The 14,106-nt window shown below is 44.6% G+C and overlaps 1 protein-coding gene and 1 non-coding gene across 2 annotated transcripts in view; one reads left to right on the top strand and one right to left on the bottom strand.

The window, feature by feature from the left end:
* Positions 1–13,611, top strand: part of cad (carbamoyl-phosphate synthetase 2, aspartate transcarbamylase, and dihydroorotase) — a 41,626-nt gene extending 28,015 nt beyond the window's left edge. Inside the window, exons 33-44 of the mRNA XM_055232233.1 lie at positions 1,599–1,789; positions 1,858–1,998; positions 2,234–2,320; positions 2,401–2,539; positions 3,130–3,323; positions 3,416–3,490; positions 3,683–3,895; positions 4,980–5,105; positions 9,315–9,470; positions 9,772–9,873; positions 10,269–10,363; positions 11,380–13,611. Of these exons, the coding sequence (XP_055088208.1) occupies positions 1,599–1,789; positions 1,858–1,998; positions 2,234–2,320; positions 2,401–2,539; positions 3,130–3,323; positions 3,416–3,490; positions 3,683–3,895; positions 4,980–5,105; positions 9,315–9,470; positions 9,772–9,873; positions 10,269–10,363; positions 11,380–11,479 (1,619 nt within the window). The 3' untranslated portion in view covers positions 11,480–13,611. The remainder of the gene's footprint in view (positions 1–1,598; positions 1,790–1,857; positions 1,999–2,233; positions 2,321–2,400; positions 2,540–3,129; positions 3,324–3,415; positions 3,491–3,682; positions 3,896–4,979; positions 5,106–9,314; positions 9,471–9,771; positions 9,874–10,268; positions 10,364–11,379) is intronic.
* A 369-nt stretch (positions 13,612–13,980) lies between these two features.
* trnaa-ugc (transfer RNA alanine (anticodon UGC)) lies at positions 13,981–14,052 on the bottom strand. Its single transcript has one exon. It is a non-coding gene; the product is annotated as a tRNA-Ala (tRNA).
* Between the last annotated feature and the right edge of the window lie 54 nt (positions 14,053–14,106).

Below are 14,106 nucleotides of genomic sequence, written 5' to 3'. Positions count from 1 at the left end.
GTTGTCAGAAATATCAAAAATCACATACAATATTCACACTAGACACTCATTTGAAGCATTGAAAAAAGTCACATAAGACAAAAATGAACTTTTCCTAAGCAGTTTTAAAATATATCTATATCAGAAGTACCGGTGAAACATTTTCCATATTACACTACACATTTTACAGTTTACATACACTACATAAAAAGACACACACAGACATGAAATCATACTAAGCATTTCATGTTTTAAGTTAATTAGGATTACCAGCATTATTTGTATTTGCTAAATTCCAGAATAATGAGAGAAGGATTTTTTAGGCAGTTCTTCAAAGTCAAAAGTTTAGATACATTTCATTAATATTTTGTACCATTGCCTTTAAACTGTGTGACTTGGGTCAAATGTTTTGGATTTCCTTCCAGAAGCTTCTCACAGTAGTTGGCATGAATTTTGGCCCATTCCTCCAGACAGAACTGGTGTAACTGAGCCAAGTTTGTGGCCGCCTTGCTCTCACAGGCCTTTTTAGGTCTGTTCATACATTTTCTATAGGATTTAGATCAGGGCTTTGTGATGGTCACTCCAAACATTTACTCTGTTATCCTTAAGCCACTTTGTAACCAGTTTGGCAGTATGCTTCAGGTCATTGTCCATTTGGAAGACCCCTTTGTGCCAAGCTTTAACTTCCTGCCTGATGTCTTGATGTTGCTTCACTATTTCCACATAATGCTCTTTCCTCGTGATACCATCTATTTTGTGAAGTCCCTCCTGCAGCAAAACAAACCCACAATATGATGCTGCCACCCTCGTATTTCACAATTGGGATGGTGATCTCAGGCTTGCAAGCTTCCCCCTTTTTCCTTCAAATGTAACGATGCTCACTATGGCCAAACAAAACAATTTTTGTTTTGTCAGATCACAGGACATCCCATCTCCAAAAATGAAGGTCTTTGTGATGATGTTAAACAAAGAAGCAGCGTGTTTCAGCTGTGCCTTCAAATATATCCACATGTGTGTCTAATGTTGTCAATAAACCAATCAGAAGCTTCCAAAGACATAACATCATCATCTGGGTTTTTTCCAAATAGTTTAAAGTCGTAGTAATCTTACTGTATGTTCTAACTTTGAAGAAAGTCATGAAAATTTGTTTAAAAAATCATCATTGTGGTATTTAGCAAATAGAAGTAATTTTGGTAATCCTAAAACAGAAAAGGTTTTGTCTGATAACACTTGAGAAAAAAAAAACATGTGTGGGTTTATATCATGTATGTAAACTTTTGGATTCAACTGTATAATACCACAATGATAAAATATACTATTTAGTGTTAAAAGTTGTGTCAAGCCTTTTATGTAGTATCAAAATCTAATATGAAATTTCAGTATTGTGACAACACTACCTGGGAGTGGACCATGAACCTTACTTGGGGAAATTCACCCCGGCCTTAACCCCGGCCTTAACCCCGGCCTTAACCCCGGCCTTAACCCCGGCCTTAACCCCGGCCTTAACCCCGGCCTTAACCCCGGCCTTAACCCCGGCCTTAACCCCGGCCTTAACCCCGGCCTTAACCCCGGCCTTAACCCCGGCCTTAACCCCGGCCTTAACCCAGTCTCTCTTATAGCCCCTCACTCTGTGGAGGAGAAGAACAGTCCTAACCCACCTCCGGGGTTTCCGGGTTTGGAGACAATGCTGCCACTGCTCCTGACAGCGGTCAGTGACGGCCGTCTCACAATGGAGGATTTAATCAAAAGACTTTATGAAAACCCAAGGAGGATTTTCAGCTTACCAGCGCAAGAGAACACCTATGTGGAGGTCTGTACTATTAAACAAAAGGGGGGGTTTATTTGAAAAGGTCTGTAAATCTTAAGTTCCTGTTGTAGGTGGACCTGGAGCAGGAGTGGGAGATCCCTCAGTCTATGCAGTTCACCAAATCAAAATGGACGCCGTTTGCGGGCATGAAAGTGAAGGGCAAAGTGCGGAGAGTGGTGCTAAGAGGAGAGGTGGCCTACATAGACGGACAGGTCAGAAACTGCATGCATCTGCAGTGTCAGAAATGACGTTTAACCTGCGCCTGTGTCTGTTTAGTTTTGGAGCTATTGGGACTGCTTCTCTTACTGTCTTAGTAACTAATGCTTTATGTTGATTTAGAAAAAAATTATAGTTTTAGTTTCTCTATTTTTCCTAAATACTACAATTTGACTTCAAATCAGTTTAGGAGATGCACAGCAATTATTTACAGTTATTATGGTCCGTCAGGTGCTGGTTGCCCCTGGTTACGGTGAAGATGTGAAAACATGGCCATCCTCCACCCTGCCACCTCCAGAACTCAAGGAGACGCCGATGGTAAATGTCTGTAACATATGCACACTGCCTTGGTGTTCCTCCATCTTAGCTCTTACATCTTTACGCCTTCCCTCTGTCAGACCCCCGAGCCGCTGAGACCCACCCCCCCTCGGGACTCGGTCCGGACCAGAGCCCACAGCCCGCGTCGCTCGACTGGAGATAGAGGCTTCCTGCTGCCCCCTAGAGTCCACCGCACCTCCGACCCAGGACTGCCCCCAGGTAAAGCAGCAGACATTCAGAGGATTCATGTTTATGAGGGCCACGTTTAAGTAAAGCTCAATATTGTCAAACATCAAGTGACCCTGGACTCTCCTCCTTTCTCTCCTCTCTTTTCTCTTCTGTCCATGTTTTTCTTTCTCTCCTCTCCCTCTCTCCTGTTTCTCTCCGCCTCCTCTCTCTTCTGTCTGTCTTTTTCTCTCTCCTTTTCCTCGTTTCTCTTTTTTTCTCTCTTGTTTCTCTCTCCTCTCTTGTCTGTCTCTGTTTCTCTCTCCTTTGTCTCTTTGTCTCCTCTCTCTCTCCTCTGTCTCTCTGTCTCCCCACCCTTCTCTCTCTCTCCTCTCTTGTCTGTCTGTTTCTCTCTCCTTTGTCTCTCTTTGTCTCCTCTGTCTCTCTGTCTCCCCACCCTTCTCTCTCTCTCCTCTCTCTTCTGTCTCTGTTTCTCTCTCGTCTGTCTGTCTTTGTCTCCTCTCTCTTCTCCTCTGTTTGTCTCCCTTCCCTTCTCTCTCTCCTCTCTCTTCTGTTTCTCTCTCCTCTGTCTCTCCTCTGTCTCTCTTTTTCTACCCTCTCCTCTCTTTCCTCTCTCTTCTCAGAGCTGGTGATGCTGCCCCCCTCTGGAGCACCTCCCTCTGGAGACTCATACTCTCACCCTCCTCCTCTGTCGAGGCTCCTCTCTCCCCAGGCTCAGGTTGCTGGAGTACCTGCCTCTCACCTGCAGGTGTCTCCACTGCTGCACCCTCTGGTGGGGCAGCACATCTTATCAGTGCGACAGTTCACCAAAGAACAGGTGTGTTCATATACATTTTGTACTGTGAGTTAAAATGTTAAATATCTATAAACTGTAGAATAAACATAGGGTCATTCTTTTGTGTTTTCCAGATGTCTCACTTGTTTAACGTGGCTCACACTCTGCGTCTGATGGTGCAGAAGGAACGCAGCCTGGACATTCTCAAGGTACATCCTACAAACCTTATTCTTATCCACTTTATTGTGTCCTCTGCAGCTGATAACCCTCCCTTCTCCCCATTCTCTTTTCTCTTCCTTTATCACTCACCTTCTTTTCTCTCCCTCTCTTGCTCCCTCTCTCTCTCCCCTACCTCTCTCCACCCTCTCCCTCCCCTCTCTCTCCTCTTTCACCCCCCATAGGGTCGTGTGATGGCGGCCATGTTCTACGAGGTGAGCACTCGCACCAGCAGCTCCTTTGCATCTGCCATGTATCGTTTGGGAGGCTCCGTGGTTCACTTCAGCGAGTTGACTTCCTCGTCTCAGAAGGGAGAGTCTTTGTCCGACTCTGTGCAGACTATGAGCTGTTATGCAGATGTGCTGGTGCTACGCCATCCCACACCCGGAGCTGTGGAGGTTAGAAATCTTTTGTTATTAGTTTTAGTAGACATTACAGGTTCACTGTGGACAATTATTAATTATTATTAATTAAAATCATTCTGCTTCTTAAAGGGCCCATGTTACTCTATTTTCTGATCTATGCTATAATGTTTCCTCATCACAAACACACCTGGAGTTGTATTTTGTTTCATTCATGTTTAGAACACAAACCCTCTCATCATGTGGCAATACAGGAAGTGCTCCACTGTGTTTTTAAACTCCAAAAACCTTCAGTAGACTCACTGGATCATTTCAGCCCCAGAATTCTGCATTTCTACACAAAAAAAAAGGTACACTGTAGCTGTTACACTTCATGACATCACAAAGTGGAACAGCTTTTTAAGATTTAGGGTAGTAGATATACTAATAGTGCAGGATTAAATGTGTGAATGAAACAAAAGCCAGCTCCAGGTCTGATAACGTAACGTTATAACATGGCTTAAAGCTCACAAGAGCTAGAGATTTTATGCCATATAGGAATATATATTTTTAATTTTTACATTTTTACTTTGACAATTTTCGATTGGCAAAGCTAACTGTATATTTATCCTGTTTCTAGCAGAACAAAATAACTTTTATTTGACCCACTATGGAGAATTTTCCGTATTGTAACAAGTAGAAATGACAATATCAGAATAATTTTCCATTGTCACTGAACAAAATTCACAAACAGGAACTTGCTTCGGCGTTATGGTGCAACGTTTAACAAAGAATAATATAAACTATGATCAAATAAAAATGTAAAGATGGGGTATGCATTAAAATAAGGTAGAAAATAGACTTGCACAATACAAAATGTACAGTGGGACAGAAAACGTGCAAAAACATCAGTGCAAGTGGGTTCATTAGTTACTGGTGTTATAAAGTGACCTTAAATCCAACAGTTTAAAATAATTCCTTCACAGTAGTGTTAGCTGTCATGTTTGTTGTGATCAAGGATGGGCCCAGTGGTTAAACTGCCTGACTGAAACAAGGACGTTAGATCTTGCTCATCTCCCTCTCTCCACCTCTTTTTTTTTTTTTTTTTTCCTCCCTCCTCCTCTCCTCCCTCCTGGTTCAGTCTGCGTCTCGTCACTGCCGTAAGCCGGTGATAAATGCAGGAGATGGAGTTGGAGAACATCCGACTCAGGCTCTGCTCGACGTCTTCACCATCAGGGAGGAGCTGGGGACTGTCAACGGCATGACTGTGAGACGAATATGCTTTATTATACTGTTCTTACACTCTTATTACACTCTTACTATACTGGACATATAATGCAGCTGTTAACATAAGAGGCTTTGGGGAGATACGGGACTTGTTCACTATTATACACTGCACAAATTTAAGAGAAGACTGAAATCTTAACTAACACTAGAGTGACATGCATTTTAGAACATGTTTGTCAGGTCTAAACTACAGGGTTAATGCTTTTACAAAGAATAAGACTCATCTGACACACAGGGCAGGCATCTGACACACTTTTAGTGTCACAGTTGTGATTTAGTCGATATGTTGTGATCCTTGAGAGCTGTTACACTGCAGATTTTTAGTATCACAGTTGTGATGTCGTAAATATGTTGTCATCGTTCAGAGCCGGTTGAGTGTGTCCCTGTTACATGTAAATGTGGAGCTCATATAAGCTGTGGATGAGTAACATTTGCCAATGCAACAGTCAGATGTGTTTTTGTAGTTGGTAAAATGCACAAAACAAAATGCACTTTATGTTCAGTCATCTTCAGTAAATGGAAGATAAATAAAAAAACATAAATACAATTAATATTTATTTTTTGTGAAAATGGGGTTGATCATTAATATTTGCAGCTTTTGCCTTTTGATAATTGTTAAAATTTCAGATTTCAAATTGTTTGTGATTTATTGTCCAGAGACTAAATGGGGGCTTGAATATCTTGTTTATATTACAATAGATACAAATGTCCATTATTGTTTAATTGAAGTTGCTGCGCCTGATTTTTACTGTCCTAAAAAAACTTGAAAAACAGAACTAGTTCATTTTAATCGGTTTGCAGTGGTCCAAAGTTATTCCCATTATTCACCATGATGTGTTTATAAGCGCTTTGCACAACCCTCAAAAAACAGCATAGTTTTGCTGCAGTGGTAAAGCCAACAACAAGCATGCTAAGAGCCTCCTTTGGACAATAACTCTTTATAATTAGATGCAGACAGTTACACAGCAGGCTTCTTTTGACCTCAAGAGCTGCTTATACAATATCTGTACTGGGACAAGACGCATTTAGCGGAAATACATGGGGGAAAAAGGTACATCCATCCATCCATCCATCCATTTTCTTCCGCTTATCCGGGGCCGGGTCGCGGGGGCAGCAGTCTAAGCAGGGACTCCCAGACTTCCCTCACCCCGGACACGTCCTCCAGCTCCTCCAGTGGGACCCCAAGGCGTTTCCAGGCCAGCCGAGAGACATAGTCCCTCCAGCGTGTCCTGGGTCTTCCCCGGGGCCTCCTCCCGGTGGGACATGCCCAGAACACCTCCCTAGGGAGGCGTCCAGGAGGCATCCTGAGCAGATGCCCGAGCCACCTCAGCTGGTTCCTCTCAACGTGTAGGAGCAGCGGCTCTACTCCGAGCTCCTCCCGTGTGACCGAGCTCCTCACCCTATCCCTAAGGGTGCGCCCGGCTACTCTGCGGAGGAAGCCCATTTCAGCCGCTTGTATCCGCGATCTTGTCCTTTCGGTCATTACCCAGAGCTCATGACCATAGGTGAGGGTAGGAACGTAGATTGACCGGTAAATCGAGCCACAACGGACCAATACAGCGACCGCATCACTGCAGACGCTGCACCGATCCGCCTGTCAATCTCCCGCTCCATCCTTCCCTCACTCGTGAACAAGACCCCGAGATACTTGAACTCCTCCACTTGGGGCAGAGACTCACCACCCACCCGGAGAGAGCAAACCACCTTTTTCCGGTCGAGTACCATGGCCTCGGATTTGGAGGAGCTGATCTCATCCCAGCCGCTTCACACTCGGCTGCAAACCGCCCCAGTGCCTGCTGCAGGTCCTGGCTCGAAGAAGCCATCAGGACAACATCATTTGCAAACAGCAAAGTAATGAACAGAACCGGTGACAAAGGGCAGCCCTGGCGTAGTCCAACATGCACCGGGAACAGGTCTGACTTACTGCCGGCAATGCGAACAAAGCTCCTGCTCCGGTCATACAGGGACCGGACAGCCCTTAGCAAAGAGCCCCGGACCCCATACTCCCAGAGCACCCCCCAAAGGACACCACGAGGGACACGGTCGAATGCCTTCTCCAGATCCACAAAACACATGTGGACTGGTTGGGCATACTCCCATGAGCCCTCGAGTACCCGATGGAGAGTATAGAGCTGGTCCAGTGTTCCACGACCAGGACGAAAACCACACTGCTCCTCCTGAATCCGAGGTTCGACTATCGGTCGGATTCTCCTCTCCAGTACCCTGGAATAGACCTTACCGGGAAGGCTGAGGAGTGTGATTCCCCTGTAATTGGAACACACCCTCCGGTCCCCCTTCTTATACAGAGGGACCACCACCCCGGTCTGCCATTGCACAGGTTACTGTCCCCGACCGCCACGCGATGTTGCAGAGACGTGTCAGCCAAGACAGCCCCACAACATCCAGAGACTTGAGGTACTCAGGATGGATCTTGTCCAGCCCCGGAGCCCTGCCACTGAGGAGCTTGCCAACCACCTCAGTGACTTCAGCCAGGGTGATGGACGAGTCCGCCTCTGGGTCCCCAGTTTCTGCTTCCTCCTCGGAAGACGTGACAGTGGGATTGAGGAGATCCTCAAAGTATTCCTTCCACCGCCCGACAACATCCCCAGTCGAGGACAGCAGCTCTCCACCCGCACTGTAAACAGTGTTGGTGAAGCACTGCTTCCCCCTCCATGGCCTCCCCGAACTCCTCCCAACCCCGAGTTTTTGCCTCTGTGACTGCCCGAGCCGCGGCACGCTTGGCCCGCCGGTACTCATCAGCTGCCTCAGGAGTCCCACGAGCCAACAAGGCTCGATAGGACTCCTTCTTCAGCTTGACGGCATCCCTTACTTCCGGTGTCCACCACCGGGTTCGGGGATTCCCGCCGCGACAAGCACCACAGACCTTACGACCACAGCTACGAGCAGCCGCATCGACAATAGAGGTAGAGAACATGGCCCACTTGGAGTCCATGTCTCCAACCTCCCCCGGGATCAGGGAGAAGCTCTCCCGGAGGTGGGAGTTGAAGACCCCCCTGACAGAGGGCTCCGCCAGACGTTCCCAGCAGACCCTCACAATGCGCTTGGGCCTGCCAGGTCTGTCCGGCTTCCTCCTCCGCCAGCGGATCCAACTCACCACCAGGTGGTGATCAGTTGACAGCTCAGCCCCTCTCTTCACCCGAGTGTCCAAGACACGCGGTCGGAGGTCAGATGACACGACAACAAAGTCGATCATCGACCTCTGACCTAGAGTGTCCTGGTGCCACGTGCACCGATGGACACCCTTGTGCTCGAACATGGTGTTTGTTATGGACAAGCTGTGACTAGCACAGAAGTCCAATAACAAAACACCGCTCGGGTTCAGATCGGGGAGGCCGTTCCTCCCAATCACGCCCCTCCAAGTGTCACTGTCGTTACCCACATGGGCATTGAAGTCCCCCAGGAGAACAACGGAGTCCCCGGTTGGTGCACTGTCTAGTACCCCTCCCAGGGACTCCAAGAAGGCCGGGTACTCTGCACTGCTGTTTGGCCCGTAGGCCGACACAACAGTGAGAAACCTGTCCCCGACCCGAAGGCGCAGGGACGCAACCCTCTCGTTCACCGGAGTGAACCCCAACACGCAGCGGCTGAGCTGTGGGGCAATGAGCAAGCCCACACCAGCTCGCCGCCGCTCCCCGCGGGCAACGCCAGAGAAATGGAGAGTCCAACCCCTCTCAAGAAGTTGGGTTCCAGAGCCCAAGCTGTGCGTGGAGGTGAGGCCGACTATATCTAGCCGGTAACGCTCAACCTTCCGCACAAGCTCAGGCTCCTTCCCCCCCGGCGAGGTGACATTCCATGTCCCCAGAGCTAGTCTCCATGTCCGGAGATCCGGTCGTCGAGGTCCCCGCCTTCGACTGCCACCCGGATCTCTCTGCACCTGCCCTGCATGGCTCCTCCCGCAGGTGGTGGGTCCACGGGAGGACGGCCCCACGTCGTTCCTTCGGGCTGGGCCCGACCGGGCCCCGTGGGGAAAGGCCCGGCCACCAGGTGCTCGCTGCCGAGCACCCACCCCAGGCCTGGCTCCAGGGTGGGGCCCCGGTAACGCCAGTCCGGGCGACGTAGCTTGCCTTGCCTTGTAACTAGCCTTGATCTTTTCTCTTCATTCTTCTTTTAACAAGCCTGAAAAAGGTACAGGCTTGTTAAAATCTTGTATGTCTTGTTTTTGTGTCAGATCACGATGGTGGGGGACCTTAAACACGGGCGCACCGTTCACTCTCTGGCCAAACTCCTGACGCAGTATCGCATCACTCTGAGATATGTGGCCCCCAAAAACCTGCACATGCCCCCGGAGATCTGCAGCTACGTGGCCTCCAAGGGGATCAAACAGGTTTGTGCTGTTTTAGGTCATTACAATGATTACAACTGAAAACACTCTGTTCGGCCTTGTGATGTCATCAGGTAACACAGTGCTCCACAGTGTTTTTAAACTCCATGCACCTTTACTAGAATCATTTGGATAATTTCAGCTCTGGAATTGCCGATCCTTACTGAACTAAAGGTAAAAGGAGCTGTTAACTTGAAAACTACCACAACATGACATCATTCGTGTCTGTCCACAACACAGTGTAAAAATATTCATGATTTCTATTCTTAGTAAATGTATTTGTGTGTGCTGTGTCCTGGTGCAGGAGGAGTTTGAGAGCATCGAAGAGGCGCTGCCTGATACTGATGTTCTGTACATGACTCGGATACAGAAGGAACGGTTCTCCTCTGAGGAAGAGTATGAAGCGGTGAGACATATTCAGGGCCTATCAAGTGACTATTTTTGAAAGAAATCTGAACCTTCTCATTATTAGTTTTGGATTGGCTCCACAAACTTGTTATATTAATCTTATAGCTTGACTTCCTTTCAACTGACAACAATCCTGTTTTTGGGATTGAATAATGGCACCACTTTATGAAGCTGTTCACTTCTATTTATACTGACTGAACATGTTGACCTTTGTGTTTTTGTTTTATGTGGATAGGTCCAGTAATTGGAGAGATTAACCATAAACCAGGTCAACACATCTGCAGTCTGACAATTACACAAAGAACTCCTGAGAGTTCTGACCTGTTTCAGCTGAATGCTTTATAATATAAAAGTGTTTGTGTATTAAATGTGTCTTCCTCTGTTTATCTCCAGTGCTTCGGACAGTTCATTCTCACTCCTCACATTATGACTGGAGCCAAGAAGAAGATGGTGGTGATGCATCCACTGCCTCGAGTCAATGAGATCAGGTCAGATTTGGTTTAGTCCTGGTTTAGTCCATAGCTGCCGTGTTTCAAATTGTTAATGAGCATGGGTGAGCTTCTGGCTCCATCAACTCTGGCTACAATTCACGTTACATTGAAAAATGTTGCCCCTCTCTGGTTTTTGACCAAAATGAGCATGACAGCAGCAGTTACAAAGCTGGACTAGACTACACCCAGGTTTAGAGACCCAGGTTTAGAGACCCAGGTTTAGAGACCCAGGTTTAGAGACCCAGGTTTAGAGACCCAGGTTTAGAGACCCAGGTTTAGAGACCCAGGTTTAGAGACCCAGGTTTAGAGACCCAGGTTTAGAGACCTAGGTTTAGAGACCCAGGTTTAGAGACCCAGGTTTAGACCTCAGCACATGCTTGAGAGGCAACCATCTGTCAGTCTGCCCCAGAGCAAGTCATGATAATTACTGTATTTTTTAGCAAATGATGGATAGAACCGTATTTCTGGGGCTCAATATTTCCTATTTTATTTTTTAAATTTTATTTATTTTCAAGTTTTTGTCATTTTTTTGTAGTACATTAACGTACTACTTATGTGTCGAATAACTACAATTTTCACAAGTCATTGTAACTTTGGTTTTGCAGAATAGGTCTGATTTAAGATCTTAAGCCAGAGAGTAAATGAGAAGAGGAACAACTAGAACATGGTTAAAAACTCAAAAGTTGAAGTTGTATTTAGAGTGATTCGTGCATGTTTGAGCAATCTTTGTTCTCTTGTGTTTAAAACGTCATTGCTCTGATCCAACCCCGTTTTCATCACCATGGTACACTCCCACTGTTCCGCACTTGCTTTGCATTTCTCCAATTTGTGTAGTCATTTTGGTTCAAATTTTAAAAAAATTCTTCAGCTTGTAGTCTGATGTCAGCTCCCATTGGGCACTGCAGTTTTCTTTTATTAAATTGTTTTAGATCAATTTGATCCACAGGTGTCATAGACTAGAACTGTAGAGCAGACACAAGCACAGTCTAACATTTTACTTTCATGTGTTTCAGTGCGGAGGTGGATTCGGACCCTCGTGCGGCGTATTTCCGACAGGCAGAGAACGGAATGTACATCCGAATGGCTCTACTCGCAACGGTCCTGGGACGATGAGCCTCTGCACACGTCACTGCGTCTCTGCACACGGCTCAAACTTGCTTCAAATGCGCTTCACACACAGGGCTAATACAGCCACTCTACATCACAGTCCATTCCGTTGCAGTTTTTTTCTGATAAGTGGCTACTTTGTACATTGATTTAAAGTAAAACATGTCTATTTACTCACATTTAGTCTGCTACATTAATTATTAGCAATTATAAGAATTATAATAAGATAACAATTTATTTGTCCCACAAAAGGGAAATTACAGTGTTGCTGTAATGAACATGCAAACAGGATCAAGATAAACAATATTATAAAGATTTACAGTTGAAATGACACTGTCAGCAGAGTAAAGCTATTACAACTATATTGGCATCTATTGATGCTTGAGATTCTGCATGTATGTGTGTGGCGGAATATTCAACAGATACTGTGGTGAAACAATCCGCAGCACAAATCAGCTCACCTGTTGTAGTTCAGTTCTTTCTGCTCAGATTATCTGATTTTCGTAACAGAGCTTCAGACAGAGCAGTGCCTACAGTTACCATCACACCCCCAGGGAAAGTTGATGACAACAGCTGCAAAGTATCAATCCAAAACTGGGACAATTAGCAACATCTGTACATTCCATTCCATTCCAGTTATCATAATTTAGTTTTTTATTTTTTTTTGACACAAATTAATTTCATATGTGGTTATTTTTGCACTACTGCTAAAGTTACTACTACTACTACTACTGCTACTAAATGTTACAAATGTCTATCTGTACATTCTACTCTATATTCATGTATGTGGTTTATGTTTCAGTTTAAAGTGTATATGGCAGGTTTCCCTGAAACATAGTTAACATTATTAGATTTAAGATTTTACTAAAAATATTGTCTAATTTTAAAATTTTGTTGAAGTTTATAATTTTGCTTCCTGTTGGACATCGGCAACAGATAGAGGCATGTTACAGAGCAACCATAATGTAAACAAGGGCCAAAACTTGTCTAAATTACACAATAGTTATGATTAATTAAAAATGACACCACCATCATTTTGTTCAACTAATGTTTAAAGTGTCAGAAAAATGTCTTCCTTGTGCATCTCTGCATTTTGGATGAATTTGATGACAGAGGGATTCTGTTTGAGAACTTCACACCTGTGTTTTCCAAGTTTTTGTGTTCTTCAGTCTGTCACTTAACTGATGTAAAACTATGAGACATGTTTAGTAAAAGTACTATCCCACCAAACCAAGTCAGAATTAGAAAAAATATATTAATCCGTCAAATGCACATCTACTGCAAAACAACTATGGAAACCACTCAAATCAAAAGCTGTTTATGCACAATCCTCTGCCCCGTGTTTCATTTTAGTCTCTGATTAACATGGTCACATCTGACACTTAAGCAGACTAACTTTACTAGTAGAGGCTCCACCACCTCCTTGTCTCCACTGACATTTTATTGGTTTGCCTAGAATTTTTCCACAGTATTACACATCTGACGTCCCCAGGCAAAGTTACAGGCCAGATGTGTGAAAAGGTGAGGAAGTTTAGAATGAAAATGCATATTTTTAAATAAAAAATGTAATTAAATAAATGTAAGATGGATTCTTGCAATTCTCGACAGAGCAATAACCTATCCATGGACAAAAGCCAGAAAACTAGCTAGTGTACCTTTAAAATGACCCACTATAATAGCGTTTAGTTCTTAAAATACACCTATAAATGGAGCTCAACAGTGACACACCCCTGGTTCCGCAAATACATTTCCCATTAAGTTTTTCCCCACAGACTGAATAAAAAATTTGACTTAAAACTGACAGTGGGACCAGGATTTTTTTTAGGACCAAATTGATGAAACTGACCTAAACTGGCAGCTGGGACTAAACAAGGGGTAGAAGAGGACCAAACAAAGTGTTTATAGGGACTAAACCGGGGGCCGTGTGAATGCTTCTGAAATCTGCGCAAATACAATGTGCAGTTTTTAGTTTTTCAAATTTTTTTTCATAAAAAAATACAACAAATATGTAATTGTGGAAATGGTAATCTGATGGTACATTTCAATTACTGTTACACTTACAAAGGGACCAAATGCTTGTTTTAAAATAAATTTCATGTAATTTTGTTTGGTTTCTGAAATAAATACTCATGTTTTTTATGCTGGTATTTATTTTTTTTATGCTGGTATTTATAATGTAGCAATGAACTGGAAATGCATTTAATGTTTTGTCAAAGTCTTTTTTCCCACCAAATATTCAATAAGAAATAATGAGAACGATCTTTGTGCTATGGTAATTAAGGTTTAAATGAGATGGATCAAGGCTGAGATGGTTAGACATGAATGGAGGAGGGACAGTGAATATATGTGTTGAAAGTTAGAGGTCAGAGCAACCTGGAAAGGGGAGGCAAATAAGACGATTTGTGGATGTAGTGAAAGAGGGCCTGAAATATTTGTGGAAAAATAAATACCTTCCACTTTTCAGTTGTACACACTACATATTACGCACAATTCAAAAATGAACCTCATGGAGATGCCGGGGATTGAACCCGGGGCCTCATACATGCAAAGCATGCGCTCTACCACTGAGCTACATCCCCATACGCTACCATGGTATACATTTACGTGTATATTCTGTCCACAGACTGTGTCTG

The sequence above is a fragment of the Periophthalmus magnuspinnatus genome, chromosome 24, assembly GCF_009829125.3.
Source record: "Periophthalmus magnuspinnatus isolate fPerMag1 chromosome 24, fPerMag1.2.pri, whole genome shotgun sequence".
NCBI classification, from domain to species: Eukaryota; Metazoa; Chordata; class Actinopteri; order Gobiiformes; family Gobiidae; genus Periophthalmus; species Periophthalmus magnuspinnatus.
Note: the sequence above shows the minus strand (reverse complement) of the source record. Positions and strands in the feature narration are given on the sequence as shown.